General features: G+C 42.0%; 1 protein-coding gene across 1 annotated transcript; it reads left to right on the top strand.

Moving 5' to 3' along the window:
- The first annotated feature begins 527 nt into the window (after positions 1-527).
- LOC128980681 (p53 apoptosis effector related to PMP-22-like) lies at positions 528-18,014 on the top strand. Its single transcript, XM_054399152.1, has 3 exons — positions 528-738; positions 17,412-17,555; positions 17,800-18,014. The coding sequence occupies exons 1-3, from the start codon at positions 528-530 to the stop codon at positions 18,012-18,014; spliced, it is 570 nt and encodes a 189-aa protein (XP_054255127.1).
- The last annotated feature ends 849 nt before the right edge of the window (positions 18,015-18,863 follow it).

Genomic DNA, 18,863 nt, shown 5'->3' with positions numbered 1-18,863 from the left:
GTCAGCTTTCAGCCTCCAGGTGGCAATTTTCAGATGCAACCACCCTTTAATGCAAATAGCTCCCTGGCTTGTCTCCTCTTTTGGCCTGCCATAATGCAAATCCCTTAGGAACTAGAAAGGTGTAAACACAGCTGTGAGATGCTCCTGCTGGTGGGAAGTGTCAGGAAGGAAAGAGTTAAATGCTGAGGGTAAACAGCACCTGATTTGTTACCTAGTCAGCAGGGCAGAGAGGATCCCGCAGATAAACCTACCCTTGAAGCTTCTCCCTAGTTCAACTGGTTATTGCTCAGCAGCAGCTCTTACTCATCCAAATCTAGGTGGAGCTCCCTCCCTCCCTCCCTCCCTCCTTGCTGTCTCTCCCTCCCTCCTTGCTGTGTCTCTCCTGATTAAAAAGCTTTTCTCAAACATCGGCACACGCTTTGGTAGGTCCCGGTGCTCCCTTTCCAGAAGCACTCATTGCTTCACGTTGCTGAGCCCGTGGCAGAGACAGCGATCCTTGTCCCACCAGCCTCCCATCGCCCTGGAAGATGGTGAAGTACGGCCTTGACTACACGCGGTGCAGATGGATCCTACCCCTGCTCCTAGGCATAGGTGTCATCTTTGGTATCATTGCACTAGCGGGCAGGGGCTGGCTGGAGTCGCAGACCTTGCCCTATGTGCACCAAGCCTCATTATGGGAAAGCTGCAGGAGGCCTGAGCAGGGGGGGAATTGGAACTGCGAGTCCCTCATGGGTTACGGTAAGCATCTGCAGTGGTGGTGGTGGAGCAGTCTCTGAAGCAGTGGGTCACATCTCCAATCACATCTTCCTTCAACTCTCCTAACCTTGTCACCTACTACCTGGCATTTATGTATGAAGCTAGGGGCAATAGGGACTGCCACCAAAATGCATCAAAGCTTTTGACTAACAAAATGAAAAAAGACAAACGCCTTGTGCAGAAAGAAAGCTGGTTGCTTTAGATGGTGGATTGCATAGTACAAAAGCCCACACATGGCAATGTACCAGTGCAGAAAGTATTACAGCATTTAAGGTTTTCTCTCTTAGGAGAAGCTATTAACCTCTCCTCACTAATCACTGCTTCCAAAACTTAGCAGCTCTTACTGATCAAATGTCCAAACAAGTTGCATGAGTAAGCCTGGCATTAGTATGATAAGCTAGTGCTGAGTATAGTGCTGAGTACCATCAAGAAATGGGAAGGTAAAAATGTAAGATGGTAGGAAGATATTCCCAGGGAGTGTCAGGCTGCAGAATGCTGCACTGAAATTGCTCTGGTAGGTGAGTCGTGTGAAAAAGTTTCTTTGTGGTTGTGAAAGAAAGCTTTAAAAGATGAAAGAATTTCCTGTTTGTACTGAGTTTTGGTTAAGTATGTTATTAAGCATGGTGACCCAGGTGCAGCCTTCAGCTTGGAAAGATGTAAACCCCTGCGTGTGGCAGAATGGGCCAAGAGAAGGGTCACTCTAGATAAGCTGTTTCTTTTCTTTTCTTTTTTTTTTAATCCCCATATATCTGCTATTGGCTGTGGTCTGAAAAAAGTTACTGTGAATGATGAGCTGCTAGCCTGAGTAAGGAGGAAAGTTCAGGCATTCTTACAGTTTATGCTGTTTCAAATGGAAAGGATGAATATTTTCTCTAAGAATCAGAGTCTCAGCTACTCTTGTTGAAAATGAGTGTAAAAACACTTGCAAACGCATTCTCAGAGATAATTTATTGTAGCTTTTCAAAACGGTTCCTGGAAGTTTGTTATTTATGATCAAAATCTCCCATCTATTTGCAATATTCAGCTGTAAAGAGTTAATTGTAGCAGGCCTCTGTAGGGCTCCAGGACAAGACCAGCTCTATTATGCATCATATCCAGTCATGAGCATAGTTCAAGCCAGCAAATTTGCCTCTGGTATATGGCACTGGAGAGCAGGAGAGTCCATAATGCTTGGCAAAGGGATTGTGAGCCCTCTTCCTGATCTCCATGTTAGGCTTCTGTCAGTGTCATGAATGCCAGCTTTAACTGGACAGAAAATGCTTTCACCTTACTTCTTGTGATAATATAAGTTTCACCTTGCTTCCAGGTCCTACATGGCTGTTTGGCATTTCACTTTTTTCTTTATACTGCCTCACTCTTACATGCTTAAAGTGTGCAGCTGTGCACACAACTTCCCACTGGACAACACCTAACAGACAAACCAGGGAGGTCATCCCCTGTGTGGACTGTTTTGCTCCTGCAGTGTCTGGGGTTACCATGAATCACATCCACAGTAAGTCCAGCACTTCTAACACAGAAGTACTGGACTCAGTAGAATCATAGAATGGTTTGGGTTGGAAGGGACCTCCAAAAGACATCTAGTCCAACTCCCTCTGCAGTAAGCAGGGGCATCATCAACTAGATCGGCTTGCCCAGAGCCCTGTTGAGCCTATCTTTGAACATCTCCAGGGATGGGGCCTCAACCACCTTCCAGGGCAACCTGTTCCAGTGCTCCTCTACCCTCATGGCAAAGAACTTGTTCCTAACATCCAATCTAAATCTATTCTTCTCTAGTTTCGAAACCATTGCCCCTCATCCTATCACTACAGGCCTTTGTAAACAGTCTCTCTCAATCCTTCTTGTAGGCCTCCAAAAGACCAGGCTGAGACAGCATCTCACCTGTGTGCATCCAGGTCTTGTGTTGAGCCTGATTCTACCTGTCTCAGTGCTGAAGCCTAAGGTTTTAATAATTTTAGGATTACATTTATTCACAGTGCTCCAGAAAGGTCATAGAAAATAAGCATTCTGTATCATGTCCTGTGGGATGTTTGACTGTCTTGTGCCAAGCTAAAGAGTGCTGGATAAACAAAGTCCAATTACACACCTTCCTGAGCACAGAAACAAAAGACATGATATAAATAGAAAAGAGAGAAGTGTTTCACTGAGATGAAGTCTCTCTTTTGCCCCTGCCCTTTCTACAATGGCCATCTTATTTCATCTGTGCTTTACTCTCAGCTTCCCTGTGTAATGTGCCACAGGCTGGGTAGGTTCTGAAATTTGTTCTTCCTGCAGGGATGGCTTCACTGACATATATGATACACACATGTAGCTCAGCAGCTGCCAGTAATATGACTGGATTCTCAATATGACTTGGACTATGTAGCTATCTTAACCCACTATAGGCATCGTTGTGCTATCATAATTAGATATAATGGTAACATTCTTTCAATTCTTTTCCAATATAATACGCAAATTCAAATCAAATTGTCCATGTGCAATGTTTGTAATTTCTCTCGCATTTGCTGTTTGGCTTAATACATGTGTAAGCACAGACAGAAGATGAAAACCAACCATCACTGAGATGGGTCAGATAGGTTTCATTGGTTGTACCAGTGGAGGCTGGAGTCTCTGAATAATCGCTTAAACTGGCAGAATTAAAGCCTTGCAGAGAAGACAAGAGGCCTGCATCATTTACCTGGACCTGAGCAAAGCCATCAACACTGTCCCGCATGACATGCTGATCTCCAAGCTGGTAAAATATGGGTTTGATGGATGGACAAGTCAGTGGATAAAATTCTGGCTTGATGGCCACACCCAAAGAGTGGTTATCCATGTCCAAGCGGAGGCCAGTGAGAAGTAGAGTCCCTCAGGGATCAGTACTAGGACCAACATCTTTGTTGGTGACATGGACAGTGGCATTGAGTGCATGCTCAGCAAGTTCACCAACGACACCAAGCTGTGTGGTGCAGCAGACACACTGGAGGGAAGGGATCCAGAGGGACATGCTGGAGAGGTGGGCCCAAGCCAAACTCATGAAATTCAACAAGACCAAGTGCAAGGTCGTGCATCTGGGTCAGGGCGATCCCAGACACTGATATAGGCTGGGCAGCGACTGGCTTGAGAGCAGCCCTGAAGAAAAGGACTTGGGGGTGCTGGTGGATGAGAAGCTCAACATGAGCCACCAGTGAGCACTTGCAGCCCAGAAAGCAAATCATATCCTGGGCTTCATAAAGAGAAGCACAGCCAGACGGTTGAGGGAGGTGATTCTCCCCCTCTGCTCTGCTCTGGTGAGATCCCACTTTGAGTACTGCATCCAGTTCTGGAGCCCCTATTACAGGAAAGATACGGACATGCTGGACCACTTCCAGAGAAGGGCCACCAGGATGATCAAAGGGCTGGAGCACCTCTCCTATGAGGACAGACTGAAAGAGTTGGGGCTATTCAGTCTGGAGAAGAGAAGGTTCCAAGGAGACCTTATTGTGGCCTTCCAGTATCTTAAGGGAGCCTACAAGAAAGCTGGGGAGGGACTTTTTAGGATGTTGGGTAGTGACAGGACTAGGGGGAGTGGAGTGGGTAGATTCAGACTGGATGTTAGGAAGAAGCTCTTCACCATGAGGGTGGTGAAACACTGAACAGGTTGCCCAGGGAGGTGGTAGAAGCCCCATCTCTGGAGGTTTTTAAGGCCAGGCTGGATGGGGTTCTGAGCAACCTGATCTACTGTGAGGTGTCCCTGCCCACTGGCAGGGAGGTTGGAACTGGATGATCTTTAAGGTCCCTTCCAACCTTGACAATTCTGTGATTCTATGATTTAATTATTTTTTATTTCCAGAAACCTAACAGAGTAACTCTACTTGTGCAGTTATCTGCTGTGAAAGCATCTGCATACTCTTGGTATTTTGCAAAATTTATGAACTCTGTGGAAAGTGAGAATATGAAAAGTTTATACACTGTTATCTTCAAGAGATTGGATCTTCTGCTTTAACCATATGACTTTACCAGGAGCCTTTTGCTTTTCAAGCACATTTAGCTCAAATAAACAGCAATTTTAGGAAAAAATATCTAGTGCATTAGGACACTGAGTCAAAATGCATGGAGTTTAGGATGAAAGACTGAGATGCAAACTGTAGCTCTGCAGTGTTCTGGCACTTCGAACAAGCAAAGATCTCAAGCCTATTACATATATGAACCTTTTCAGAGACAAGGACTTTTTGGGTAGATAATGAGCATAATAAACAATGTATCTGTCTGGGACATGGCTGAGCTTGCAAAGAAAACACAGAAGCTACATCCCTTTGTGAAGCTGGCACAGCCCTCCTTTGTTTTTCTTCATTTTTAGCTATATAGCCTCTTGAACAAGGTGTGTCTCAGACCTGAGACACTTTTTCAGTTGTAAATTATTTCACTGCAGGCTTTGAAGATGTTTAAACATGTAGGTTTAGTTGGGAGAAAATATGTTTTATTAATAAATAAATTTTATTTTATTAGTTCCAATCTAATGCACAGCAAGATGAAAAACTCATGCCTACACTTATCCCACTTAAGTTCTACTTGGCCCTGGAGCTCTTCCATGTACAGCTGCTGCCATCAGAATAACTGCAAGCTTAAGGCTCAAAATTTAGATTGAAGTGATTGGCTTACTTCCATTATGTAAATAGAGATCCTGGGGAAAAAATAGGAAAAGACATTTCAACATGACAATTGGAATCCAGTTTTTCAGTTATTTTCATATCATAATATTAAATTACAGCCTTTTCCTAAGATGTGTGGAGGGATTAGTGGCCGTGGAGATCAGTGGAGGGATAAGTGATTTTGCTATCTGAAAAGGACACCTTCCAGCATCTTATCTTCCAGGCAAATAATGGGTAACTATGTTGTATTTTTGTCCATGAATATTAATGCAACAGTACAAGATAGGATGGATAGTATAGTATGATTATAATGGACAAAAAATTACTTCAGATATGACACTAGGTGAATATAGCTACAGAATAAATGATAGAAAGGAATGTTGCAAAAGGTAATATCCTCTTGAGGAAAGAAGTATTTTGCTTTAGTCTCACAAGAACCACACTAATAAGTAGATTTTCTTCCTTGTTTTGCCTATATCAGACTCATATGTCCTGACAATCTTTTGCTATGGAGAAGCACCATTTATTATTCTGCCACTTTGTTCTGGTGAGACCTCACCTGGAGTACTGCATCCAGGTCTGGAGCCCTCAATATAGGAAGGACATGGACCTGATGGAGCTGGTCCAGAGGAGGGTCATGAAAATGATCAGAGGGTTAGAGCACCTCTGCTCCAAGGGCAGGCTGAGGGAGCTGGGGTTGTTCAGCCTGGAGAAGAGGAGGCTCTGGGGAGACCTGATAGCAGCCTTCCAGTACCTGAAGGGGGCCTACAAAAAGGATGGAGAGAAACTGTTTACAAAGGCCTGCAGTGACAGGACAAGGGGCAATGGCTTCAAACTAGAGAAGAGCAAATGTAGATTGGATGTTAGGAACAAATTCTTTACTATAAAGATGATGGACCACTGGAACAGGTTGCCCAGGGAGGTGGTTGAGGCCCCTTCCCTGGAGATACTCAAGTTGAGGCTCAATGAGGCCCTGAGCAGCCTGATCTATCTGGGGATGTCCCTGCTGATGGCAGGGAGGTTGGACTAGACGACCTTTGCAGTCTCTTCTGGCCCAGAATGTTCTATGAATCTATGATTCTATGATTACTGTGGAGGAATAACAAAAGGGGAATCACTTGATGAAAATCCCCAGCTAATGATACAACATCAAGATACATTGTGTGGTCAGGAGGAGCAAAGGACCTCTCTTGGCAACACCTGCCCCAGGCCTTGTGCTACTGACCCTGCAACTCCCTCTCTGGAAAACTAACTTCTCCAGCAGACCAGGGTTCATTACGCAGGACAGACCAGATGCTAAGTTTCTCCATTGCCATGCTGCTTATGCAAAACTGTTCCACCTTCCCCCACATTCCCATCACATCTGACAGCCAGCACTTAATCCCAGGCGTGGGGAAGCCCTCACTTGCCTCAGGCTGAAGCAAGAGTGATTCAGGAATGTTTCCAGAGGGATGGGCTGGGAAACACCCCCTCTCAGCAGAGCTTGGGAGGAGAACCAGGCTGTCCTAGCAGCTCTTTTGCATCTGAGGGTGTCTGTATGTAGGAACAGAAATTAAGTGTGGTCTCTATGATCAGGTGGTGAGGTGGATTGTGAACTGGTTGAAGGAAAGAAGTCAAAGAGTTGTGGTCAATGGGACGGAGTCTAGTTGGAGGCCTGTGTCTAGTGGAGTCCCTCAGGGGTCAGTACGGGGACCAGTACTGTTCAATATATTTATCAATGACCTGGATGAGGGCACAGAGTGCACTGTCAGCAAGTTTGCTGATGACACAAAACTGGGTGGAGTGGCGGACACACCAGAAGGTTGTGCTGCCATTTAGCGATACTTGGACAGGCTGGAGAGCTGGGCAGGGAGAAATTTGATGAACTTCAGCAAGGGCAAGTGTAGAGTCTTGCACCTGGGAAGGAACAACTGCATGCACCAGTACAGGTTGGGGACGGACCTGCTGGAGAGCAGTGAAGGCGAAAGGGACCTGGGGGTCCTGGTGGATGGAAGGGTGACCATGAGCCAGCAATGTGCTCTTGTGGCCAAGAAGGCCAATGCCTTTCTGGGGTGGATTAGAAGGGGTGTGACCAGTAGGCTGAGAGAAGTTCTCCTTCCCCTCTACTCTGCACTGGTGAGGCTGCATCTGGAATATTGTGTCCACTTCGGGACCCCTCAGTTCAAGAAAGACAGGGAGCTACTTGAAAGAGTCCAGCACAGAGCCACAAGGATGATTGAGGGAGTAGAACATCTTCCATACAAGGAGAGACTGAGGGAGCTGGGGCTCTTTAGCTTGGAGAAGAGGTGACTGAGAGGTGACCTCATTAATATTTATACTGATGTAAAGGGTGAGTCCCAAGAGGATGGAGCCAGGCTCTTCTCAGTGGTGCCCAATGACAGGACAAGGGCCAGTGGGTGGAAGTTGAGGCATAGGAAGTTTCACATAAATATGAGGAAAATTTTTTTCACTGTGAGGGTGACAGAGCAGTGGAACAGGCTGCCCAGGGAGGTTGTGGAGTCTCCCTCTCTGGAGATATTCAAAACTTGCCTGGATGCATTCCTGTGTAATCTGGTGTAGATGATCCTGCTGTGGCAGGGGGGTTGGACTAGATGATCTTTAGAGGTCCCTTCTAGCCCCTGAAATTCCATGATTCTGTGATTCTGTAAACAAATAACTGCTTTTGAATCAAGGACCAGCTTAAGTCATGAGGCCTTTGTTGTAGATTTTCCCTAAGTTAACGTTCTGCACTGAAAGGCTTTCAGAATTTGGTAAAATTCAAGTACATTTGGAAAAGTGTCCTTGCAGCTGGGAAACAAAGGCTAGGCAAACTTCTGACCAGCCCAAGGAAGCCCACTGGAGACTGCTGGATGGAGCCCAGCTCTATGCTGTGTGCCTTGCCTGGATTACAGGGCAATCTTTCACTCATTTCACACAGGATGAACTGAAAACCAAAACTTGTTGCTGCTCCTACTAGAGTGTAGCATGAAACAGTTATGTTTATATACAGTGATTGTTAGCAGTTTTAATGACAATGTATAGAAAACCACATAATTTCCTAAGTCACCAGCTTCCTAAAAGTGTAGTGTTACCTAGGACTAGCCAATGAGAAATGAGACTGCATGATTAGCTATATAATAATGGAGGGTATTTAATCATTATCCAAAACTTAGAATGATAGAAAATATAGGCTTAATTAAATGTCTATAGTAATGAAAATATCACAAAAACACTATATTCGAGGAACTCTGGTGCAACAAAGAAATTTTAAATTTGTTTTTCCCCAGGTTGCAGGAGATACTCTGTTGTTACTAAAGAGATAGAAGAGAATGAAGCCCAGAGCATTTTATTACCATGGCAATTTTCATTCCTCATCTGCAATTGCTGACATGTTTTCTCTTGTAATTTTAGGGTTTGTCCTTTTATATGTTTAGTGGCAGATTTATTTAATCAGACTCTTTTCCAAGTAATGGTTATGCTCTTCAGCAATTAACTCTACAGAAAGCAATTGCAGATGGCATCCCACTGTTTATTATCCAAACTTCTTTTAATTATTACAGTTAAATTGGGTGGGAAAATAGTAATCATATGGAGGGTTCTCATCTCCCTATGAGGAGATACGAACTGCTGGTGTTGAGGACTTCGTGATGATTCTCAACACTATGCGTTGTCAGGATCATTAAATCCTTGAGGGGATACCATTCACTCACACCCACGCAGGAGGCATCTCTGTTGGAAATGTGTGGAAACTTGTAGCTAAATTTTCATTTCTCTTCACCTCATCTCTTCCTCTAGCTTATTGAGGCAATCTGATACAGCAGGACTATAATAACCTCTCCATGGTCTGAACAATGAAGGGCTGCAAGATGGATTTTGAATTCCACTGTAGAGTTAAACAGGTTACTGAAAGGAAAGGAACTATGCAGGAAAAGAAACAAGGCCCTCAGAACACTATTTTTTCATATTTCATATTCATTATTCATATTTCCACATCACTTCTCACTGACAGCTTGCATCGTTCTAATCAACCTTGAACACATCAAGCCAATGACTATTGTAATGCTGTGTTTCTTCTTTGTCAAGTAGCATTACAAAATCTCTCATTGGTCAAAAGTTCCCAGAAGTGCAAAGTGGAATGACATGGTAGCCTATGTCAGCCAGAGGGTTCTGGATTCTTTCTACTGATCCTAAATAACATTTCAGATCACACACACTCCTGATGAAATACTGATCTGCAACTAAGTATAATGTCACCTATCATATTGAATGTGCACACTGTCTCCAAATCAGGACCCAAATGTAGGAAGTCTGTGCAGTTTATAAACAACCCCCTCAGCAACAAGCAGCAAGTGATGAAGACTTTCAGAATGCATTGTAAAAGCTATTTCACTCACAAGAAGACTAAATAGCACTTATGATGTATTTTATGAGCAGAAAGTACCATTTCTGGTACTTGGGATTTTTGTTTTGCAAATGCTAAAATTTTGCTTCTAACAGAAAATTGCATATGGATTCACAGCTGCTCCCTTAGAAACTCCCCAGTGCAAAAGGCAACTTTCAGCAAGGTTCCAGGATAAATTTTCCTCACAGCAGGAAAACTGCAAATCAAGAGTGAGAACAATACTTGGTGCATATGGAAATGAGATGTAAATTCAGTGTTCTTCAGCCCCAAAAGGTCCTCGGAATGCAAAACTTTAAAAGGGCTTTTTGGTTTGGTTTGGTTTGTTTTTTTCTGGTTTTTTGTTTTTGGAAGGGTTTCACTCTACTGATTTGATTAGAAGTCCCAGTCTGTAGCCTGTGTCATCATGGAAACTGATTCTGTTTAATTCACATACAATATTTTAAACCACCTTTAACTCATGAGTTGTTAAGGAACAGGTTAACTCAGGAGCAGTTAAGGAACAGGTACATCTTGCTATTCTAATTAACTGAGGTTATGTATATGTACTAATTAATCAATACCTTACTTGTTTTATGTACCTGATCCTCCCTTCCTTAATTTAAAATAAACAGGAAAAAAATAGGAGGAAAAAATGTTATAACATTAAAGTTTATAATACTGAGCTTTGATCTTAAGATGATCTCAATATATTCAACAGTGTCTGAAGATAATGTGAGATAGGAGTACTCCCTGACTCTCTCATCACCAAACCTTTAATTTTGAGACACTGTGTGCACATTATGTTTAATAGCTGACTTACTCCCTTGGTGCTCCCTTTGAGGATGGCTCTACGCCCTCTTGCCTCTTCTGCCTCCCCAGTGCTAAGTAAGCATCACTGAGCAGTCTTCATTAATACAAGATTTGAAGAAGCCAGCTTCTGAGTCAATCTTTTACATGCCTCGGCTTACAATGAGATGAATTTGAACCACTCCCTCAAGATGTAACTGCTCCTCCCCTCAAAGTCAGAATAGCTTCTAAGCTGAATTGCTTACATCAATAAGAGAAGAGGTTTGCAAAAGTACATAAAGCCTTGGACACAGGCTTTGTCTGTGTGTTTGCAAATGAAGTTAGTAGTGAGGAATTAATAGGTTTTTGCTTTAAAGGAGTTAAAGTCTGTCAAGCCAAATTATAGAATCATGGATTTTTTTGTCATGGTTGGAAAAGACCTTTAAGATAATTTTGAGCTATCACTTAAGCACTAAGCACTAAGTAAAGACATAGCTTTCTTCTAATACACATGGTGTTGTACTGGTAGACAGGTAATGCATAAAAGTTTCTTTCTTCACTGTTGTCACTTGAAATCACTATTATGGGATAAGCAGCCTAAGTTCCTAATCATTTCTTATTGGACCTGCTGCTAATCACTGAGAAAGTTTTGCAATAACATTATCGTAGTGTGAATCTAAATAGGTCGTTCTCTGCTTCTGTGGTTCCCTCTAAAGTAGTGGCAAGATAAAAGCTGTTCCTGCTCACATAAAAGTGGTTCACATGTTATGAGATAATACTCTGCCAATGAATTCTAAACAGGTGATGCTAAGTGGAAATAATGGAGTTACCAAAAAGAATACTGTGTCAGTGTAAGCTGAAATTCCCCCCACACCAACAATAACCAGGCTAGCTCAGTCTGGAAGCAAATGAAAGCTGTACTTACAAGCAGAATCTACAACTATGAGGAAATGCAATGAATATGTACAAATATACAAATTTCACAACATTTACAAATATATATAATCAACAGAAAAAGCACAACCAAGCTCCCTTTGCTTCCCCTCAAAGGGGACCTTTCCCAAGGGCCTCTCTCCCAGGGGCCTCCCCCCAGACCCCCTGGCAGAAAGCAGTTAGTTAGGTAAAAGCAAAGAGGCTGTTAACTGAGCTCGCCAAGGTCAGTGTGTTATCTTCAGCCAGAAGAGAAGAAGAAACAGCAGCCAGACAGCCCAGCAAGTTGCCCTGACTGCAGACTGCCCCACTTTGTTTTGAGTACTAGTTCTTAAACATTTCTATCTATCCAATGGAAGTGTTTAGAACAATCATTATTTTGCTTTCTTATGCCCAATGGCAACTTATTTACACTCTTTTACTTTCTCTGCTTGAAATTTGCAAAGAAAAATTAAAGAGACAGTTTCAAACCATCACAAATACCAAACAGAAGAACTATAAATTTTTCTTCCACTCCAAATGATAGGGCTCAAACATACACAAAACCCAGAAACCCAGCCAACCAAAGGAAAACATCCAGTATTGACTCCCCCAAGGGAAAGATATTGAGAGAATGCATTTGTTTTAAGAATGATCCAGATGCAATGAAAATAGAAGCTCAGAGAATAATACACATCCAATCATGCCTTTGATTTTTCCCATCATTTTATTCTGTTCATAAATTATTCATGACTAACGTGATTTTCTTCATTTGTATAGCCTTTCTTTGAAATTATTTTCAGACAGCAGCTTTCAGTCTGCACATGTAGTTTATTTATAAGAAGATGGGTTTAATGGATTCTGATTTACCTTGCCTGTATATAAACACACAAGCACACTGGTAGTTCGATGCCAGATCATGATCAGCAAAGGCAGGGATTTCAGTGTTCACTTGTTTTCAAAAAGAGCACAGAAATTTACTATAGTTGGCATGTTAGAGAGTCATGATTTCCAGAAGATAGGATTTTGCACTGTCCAGTAGTGCACAGATAGCATGAGGAATACAGAGCCCTGGATGACAATCACTTGTATATACCCCAACATCTCATAAGTGATAAATTGAAATATGGGAAAATTAGTTTGGTGGGCCATCTTAGATTTAAGCTAAGGAGAACACACATTCTGCTGCAATCATGCTCACTTTCACATGGAAAATTTCATGAGGACAAACCAAAATGAAATGGATAAAACCTGGCTGAAGCAGTTCTTTTTCAAAGTGAAGAAAGTGCTTTGTGGAGTTCACCACACCCTGATGAACGTCAGGTTGAGAAACCTAAGTAACTTCAGCTTTGTTTCCAAAATAATGCTCTTTCCCTTTAATCAGAGGGATGTGAAACAGGTTGAGCTCTGCAAACTCAGCCTAGAAACATTCTCATTACGTACAACACAGAGATGAATCACCACCGTGGCACATTTTAGTTCTTGTAAGAACTGCTTGGCAAGACTGAAGCTAGAACAACAGGGTTTGTGTTTCTTTCCCTTGGTGGTATGACGGATAACAGAACAAAATATTAGTCTATTACATTTTATTTTCTTCTTTGTTTCTTTTGAAGTAAAGCTATCCTCCCTAATATTGCTGTACAATTCACTGCAGGGGGCACCATGATAAAATGGTTGGTCAGTAAGAACCTGTAGATAATTGTTGATGTCTGGCAACAGACATCTGTTTTTCTTTGCAGTGCTAGTTGTGTATTTAGATTCATGCCAGGAGGAAAATTTGGAGAAGTATATTCATATTGATTAGATCAGGAGAAGTACTTCCGAGCTCTCCGTTTTCAGAAAATGTTACTCAAAGAAGCTCAGTAGTTCCTCTGGTTTGGGGATACCAGATCAAGAAAAACATGACAACATCATTGTGAACATTATATATCAGAAACAAATAAATTTGTAGTTGTTATAGGGGAAGTGGATTACACACGCTATTTTCAAGGCATGACAGCTCTTGGTTTGTTTTTGTTGGGTTTTGTTTGTTGGTATGTTTTGGTTTTTTGAAAGCACCAATTCAAGCACAAAATGTGACAGGCTAAGGAAAAAATAGAACTGTCAGTCTGAAGTTTTTGCTCAACTTACTGTTGAGCAAGACAGTTTACTAACCTCTGTGTGAAGCACAGACTGTGGCTACATTTCTGCAAACTGGAAAACACACAAGGGAGTAAAATCAGGAAGGAAGGGAATCGGAGACACACTTAGTCCTGGGTCTTTAATGAGTCCATCAGCTTCCCTATGGCTGCAGTCAGCAAGAAGATATTCAAAGCTTATTGCAAGATAAGAGGTAGTGATTCTACCTTTAAACTGATTTTAGTTTTAATATCACAGTAATAAACCTGCTTTATTATTGTATACTCTCTCAGCTAATTATCTTGCTCATAAGCCGAAGTGAGCCATGTGCTGGCAGGGGTGGACCCTTTCTGGTCTCTAAATTAGCTCAGGGGTCTTCAAACACAGCAGGGAGTTTTAGAAGGCAGGCACTTATTTTCATTTTCCAGCAATCCCATATTACTTCATTCACTGTGGGTAGTTGGGACTCTCACAAATCACTGATGCACACCGTAACTAGAAGCACTGTTCTTGTGCTGCTTGAGTTAGGCATGGGTTCCTTTTGCCTGTTTGGGGTGGCAAGGTCTTGTTTTAAGACAAAATTGCCCAGAAAATTGCCAGCTGGAAGAGGTTGTCAAGAACGGACGGTGTACAGCTTCCTACAAACCCTTTGGCAGTGTTCATTTGGGTTCATTCAGCTGATAGAGGAGCTGGAAAAGGGAGAATAGGACTAGCACAAAGTATTACAGGATCCTGCTGGTATTTGAAGGACACTCTTGCGTAAACACAGATTTCCTTCTAACAAGCACATTTTGACTTTTAAACAGTCAAAACATCACTGCCATTTATTTGGGCCAGTACAACAGATCTTACAAATTGCTAAATATTTGCAAAGACTCTGCTTGCTGTCCTGTAACCTGCTGCTCCTTCTGTTTTTGTTTTCAATCTGATGATAGGTGGACTAGATCCTTTCAGCTTTCAGCTGCCCTCTCTCTAGACTTAAGTGTATTTTGAGTTGGTGTTGCACCTGTGATGAATTCTTTGGCCTGCAGTTGTTCACATTTTTAAGAAAAAAGTTTTGCAGTTATAACAACTCACTTATATGTTGGCTTTATTTTAAAACAAGCAAACAAACCCCTGCAACTTTGGAAAATAGGTAAATATTTGGGACCAGCTTAGCCACTCATGTGTTAGTATTTTTTGACCAATTTAATTATTCTAATTCTGGTATTTTTACGGAATTCTAAATCTTAGTTCTGTTGGTAAAGACACTAAGCTACTCTAGTGCTCCTGATTGGCAGAAGAGAAAAAAAGTATCTCAGCTAAAGAAACAGTTCCAGTTATTCCTACACAAAGATTGTGCTACATTTTACCCTAGAAAAGCACTGTGTGTGCATGCTGTGGTCTTAGGCTGCTGGTAACTGCTTCTTCTTGTAAGGGATAGATGTTCTTCATCTTCAGGTACTGTTCTTCAAAAAAATCTTGTAGTGAATCTTCCATGCAGTAATATTGTCCTACTTGCATATTGATTTTCTTCCAACACTGAATGAATTTTTTTCTCCTCTTTGTAGAAATAAGAGTCACAAAATTGGCTGTTAGGAGGTTAAGCAATACCTCCTAAGGATGTAAGCATCCTGCTCTCAGCATGTTTCTTCTTGCCGTATAGCCAGTGCCCGGCGGGATGGGTGTGTGCCCAATCTGCTTTCATACAGTCACAGCACTTGCAACACTACTTCAGGAAAAACACCTGGGCGAGCCCAGTGGAGGGACATGGTGGCACAGGCAAGGTGCCATTGCATGTGGCTGCAGCCGCCAGGCACTGTCCCTGAGCCTCCATCCCACCCTGGTAAATAGTGCTCTGCCCACACCTGCTCTTGGGGAGAAAGGTTCAGGTTCGGCAGACTGTCAGTGGTGAAGGCAGTGAGTGAGATGCAATCCCCAGGTCTCATGGTGCCTCTTGGGCAAGCAGCTGCGCTCCATCTGCTCTGGTAAAGGACACCCATTTGCCCCGGAGTTTTGCACCAAACGTAACCCTTCAAACCTAGATGTCCTTGTCATTTCAACTTTCTGCCAGAAGTTATAACTCTTGTATCCAAGAGAAGTGAGGTCATCACTGCTTGAGCAACTTCTCTTACAGCCCTCTGTCCCTATTTTTGCTGGCTTAGAGGGCTGGCAAAGAGGCTGGGAGCAGAAGCATCCTCAACAGGGTAAACTGAGCTGTGGCAGTACAAGAAAGTCTTCTTCCTGCATATTTCCTTTGATGCTCTGCCTGAAGTTCTGCTCTCCCACCTGCACCTCCACATTGCATACCCTGCCTCCAGGCCTCTTGCAAGCTCCCCAGAACAAGAATTTGGGCTAAAATACTGGGCTAGAAAATGAGATTTAAGCACATCTATGATGTCCTTTTCAGCCATGTCAGGCAGCTAGCTTTTGCAAGGAAAAAAAAATGTGCACTTGAAAAGCCCTAGAAGCAAACAGAAATCTTCTGGCACAAGAAAGGAAAAGGACAAAACTGAAAATGTAATACAATAGCTAGCATGAAGCAGGGATGATAAAGCAGGGGGCGATGGTGAAAAGCAAACAAAAAGGGGAATTGGTTTTGATGTGTTGATGGGAAGAAAAGTAGAGCTGGAAAATAATGATAATTTTCTAGTCTAATAGCAGAGGTGATGTAGGGCCTGGGGGGAAGAGAGGCTGAGCACCAAGGTGCCACACATCAGGGATGGGACAATGGCTTTCATGCCTACCCAACACCAGCTGGGGGAACGTAGGACAATTGGCATTTTATTACTTGCGTGCTTGAATCAAACAAATTGGCAGGTTACTGGGCATCAAAAATCTTAACTTATTCAGTTCCCAAGGCAACTTTTACTGAAGGTTATGCACTGCATTTGAGTTGTCATTACCATCACGGTTGTTTGGGCTGTGATAATTTTTCAGTGCTGCTGCTGTACATACTTGGTTAGAGACTGACACCTTACAAACACATAGTATATAACGGAGAGGGTGAAGTCTGTAGATGTCCAACAGACTTTAACTACATGTTCCATCTACATACACAATTTAAGAAGTGTCAGAGTGGGCTTTTTAAGTTTAGAAGAGGAGACACTTGGATCTCTTTGAGAATTAGCTGCCTCTTAAGACTTAATATATTGAATAACTCTTTTCAGTTGTTATGCAAACACAATATGCTTTACTCTCACATGTTGTAACATAAAGTTATATAATTTGAAAATGAAAGTACTAATATTCTCAACAATCTTTCCCAGACAGTTCTGGTTTTGGATCACAAGCAGAGGTCAAATTTCCATACAAAGCAGATTCCATATCTTTAGCTTCATTTAGGACATAGAGCTAAACAAAGATTGAAGAGGTAGAAAGTACCAAATACTGACATTTATAGACTATCACCATACCTTTACATTTGTGTGCCAGAATGGTAGTGCTTGTATAAACACCTTTTTTTTGAAGGAAGAATTTAATTAATTTCAGGAACTGTCTAATTCTCCTTGTCCATGAAAATGCTGCTGAGTTTATGGCATCTGCCAAGGTAATGGCATTTGTTATTGAGGGAGAGTGTCCATTTTTACATATTTACAGTAATTTTTATCTCAATTCTTAATTGTTAAATCTAAGGAGGAAGGTTGCATGCAAGCCGCATTGCATTCTGTACAGGAGGTCAAAGTTGGTGTTTTTTTTGCAGTCTGCATTCTGTGAATGATTTCTTGTGGAACTAAAAGATTCACCTATAAGAGGAGAGAAAGCTCGCATGCTTTGCTTCTTGGGACCTGACCTTCTTTTCACATTTGTTTAAATCAGCCTTTCATTATACACCAGAGAAAAACACCGCAAGTAATTTTTTTGTTCCTTCTAATGTATCTTCCTTCTCATTTCAGCCTGGGGAAGAGCTGCAGCTGCCACATACCTGGTTGGTTTTCTACTTCTAGTCATCTGTTTTGCTCTGGCCATCATAGCCTTTGCCATTGACACACTTCGGTTCAACTTCATACGTGGGATTGGAGGCTTGCTTTTTGTTGCTGGTAAGGCAGTATATGAAGTTTAGCTTGTCCAAGTATATCCATGCTAGAACTAATATGTCCCTCAGCTATATCCAAAACTTCACCTGTGTGCACTTGAGCTCTCTGTGGAAAATAATGTAATGTCTGTCCCTGCAGCAGAAGGGTTTTAAAATCCTCCAAAGCATGGATGGGTTTAGCTGCAGGAAGGAGGCAATGTGATGGGTGTTAGCTTAAACCCTTTCTTTGTTTTCTTCTGTTTCTTCAGCTGTGTTCTCCATCATGGGCCTGGTCATTTATCCAGTAAAATTCTCAACTGAAATTGAAATGACAGGAGTCAATATGTTCAGCTGGGCCTATGGCTTTGGCTGGACTACTGCCATTATGGAAATATGCCTGGGATTCTTCTTCTGCTGCCTTCCTAATTACGAAGATCAGATCTTGGGTAATGTGAAGCCCACATACTTTTATTCTTCCCCATAAGTACAAGAGAAAATGCATTCATATTCCAGAGATATCTGACAGACCAGCTATGTTTTCCAGAATATTGTCTTTGGATGTTAGTAGAAAAGGCTGGAAACTTTCCCAGTATGTGTAGAAAAATGGTACTGCTTTTTGCAATAAAGTTCTCTGCTCTTTTTGGACCATTATATGTGACGTGAGTTGGTTAGATAAAGTCTAAACATAAAAACCCCTGGTGTTTCCTCATTCATTCCCATGACTGGGGTGTATGTGGATTCCATTGCATCTTAAATGCATTCATATGTCTAATTAAATTTAGAAAAGCTTTTTAAACTGCCAATAAACAAAACAACATATATAATTTTCCTGAAGGAAAGCAGATCACAAAAAAGTCCCATTTTGTATATACCATCTTTAACCTTGTTTGTTTGTACATTTTTCAGGAATCCAAATACCCTTATCCACTGACTGCCAAAGTAGTAAATTAGTCAGCCAGCACTTCATAGCTTTGCATCCATTTTTCATTCATTTACTTAAGCCATAGGACAGGGCAAGAAAAGAATGAGAGAAAGCCCCCTATGAAGGCCAGCATCTTGACTTTGACCCATCCATGTGGAATGTAATATTTATTTCTAAATATTTTTAAGAGTTAGCAAGGTGTATCAGTAAACCTTTAAAAATCCTGCCATGCCATTGCTGAGACCAGCAAAAAGAGGGCAGAGGCAGAGGATATTTCAAGCCACCTTTGCAACTTACAGATCTCATTTGAAGAGGCTCCTGGTGTGGCTTTCTTAATGGGCATCTGCCTCTTTTATCTGCTGTATCAAAATCTACAACTTTAAAAAGCTCTGTTATACTGGTCCATCTTTT

The sequence above is a fragment of the Indicator indicator genome, chromosome 2 (genome assembly GCF_027791375.1).
Source record: "Indicator indicator isolate 239-I01 chromosome 2, UM_Iind_1.1, whole genome shotgun sequence".
In the NCBI taxonomy this organism is placed as follows: Eukaryota; Metazoa; Chordata; class Aves; order Piciformes; family Indicatoridae; genus Indicator; species Indicator indicator.
This window is presented reverse-complemented; position numbering and strand designations above follow the sequence as displayed.

Excerpts from the sequence above, each read along its gene's own strand:
- LOC128980681 (XM_054399152.1), top strand. The coding sequence starts at position 528 with ATGGTGAAGTACGGCCTTGACTACACGCGGTGCAGATGGATCCTACCC. Across the intron at positions 739-17,411 it reads CGAGTCCCTCATGGGTTACG|CCTGGGGAAGAGCTGCAGCT; the intron begins GTAAGCATCTGC and ends TTCTCATTTCAG. Across the intron at positions 17,556-17,799 it reads AGGCTTGCTTTTTGTTGCTG|CTGTGTTCTCCATCATGGGC; the intron begins GTAAGGCAGTAT and ends CTGTTTCTTCAG.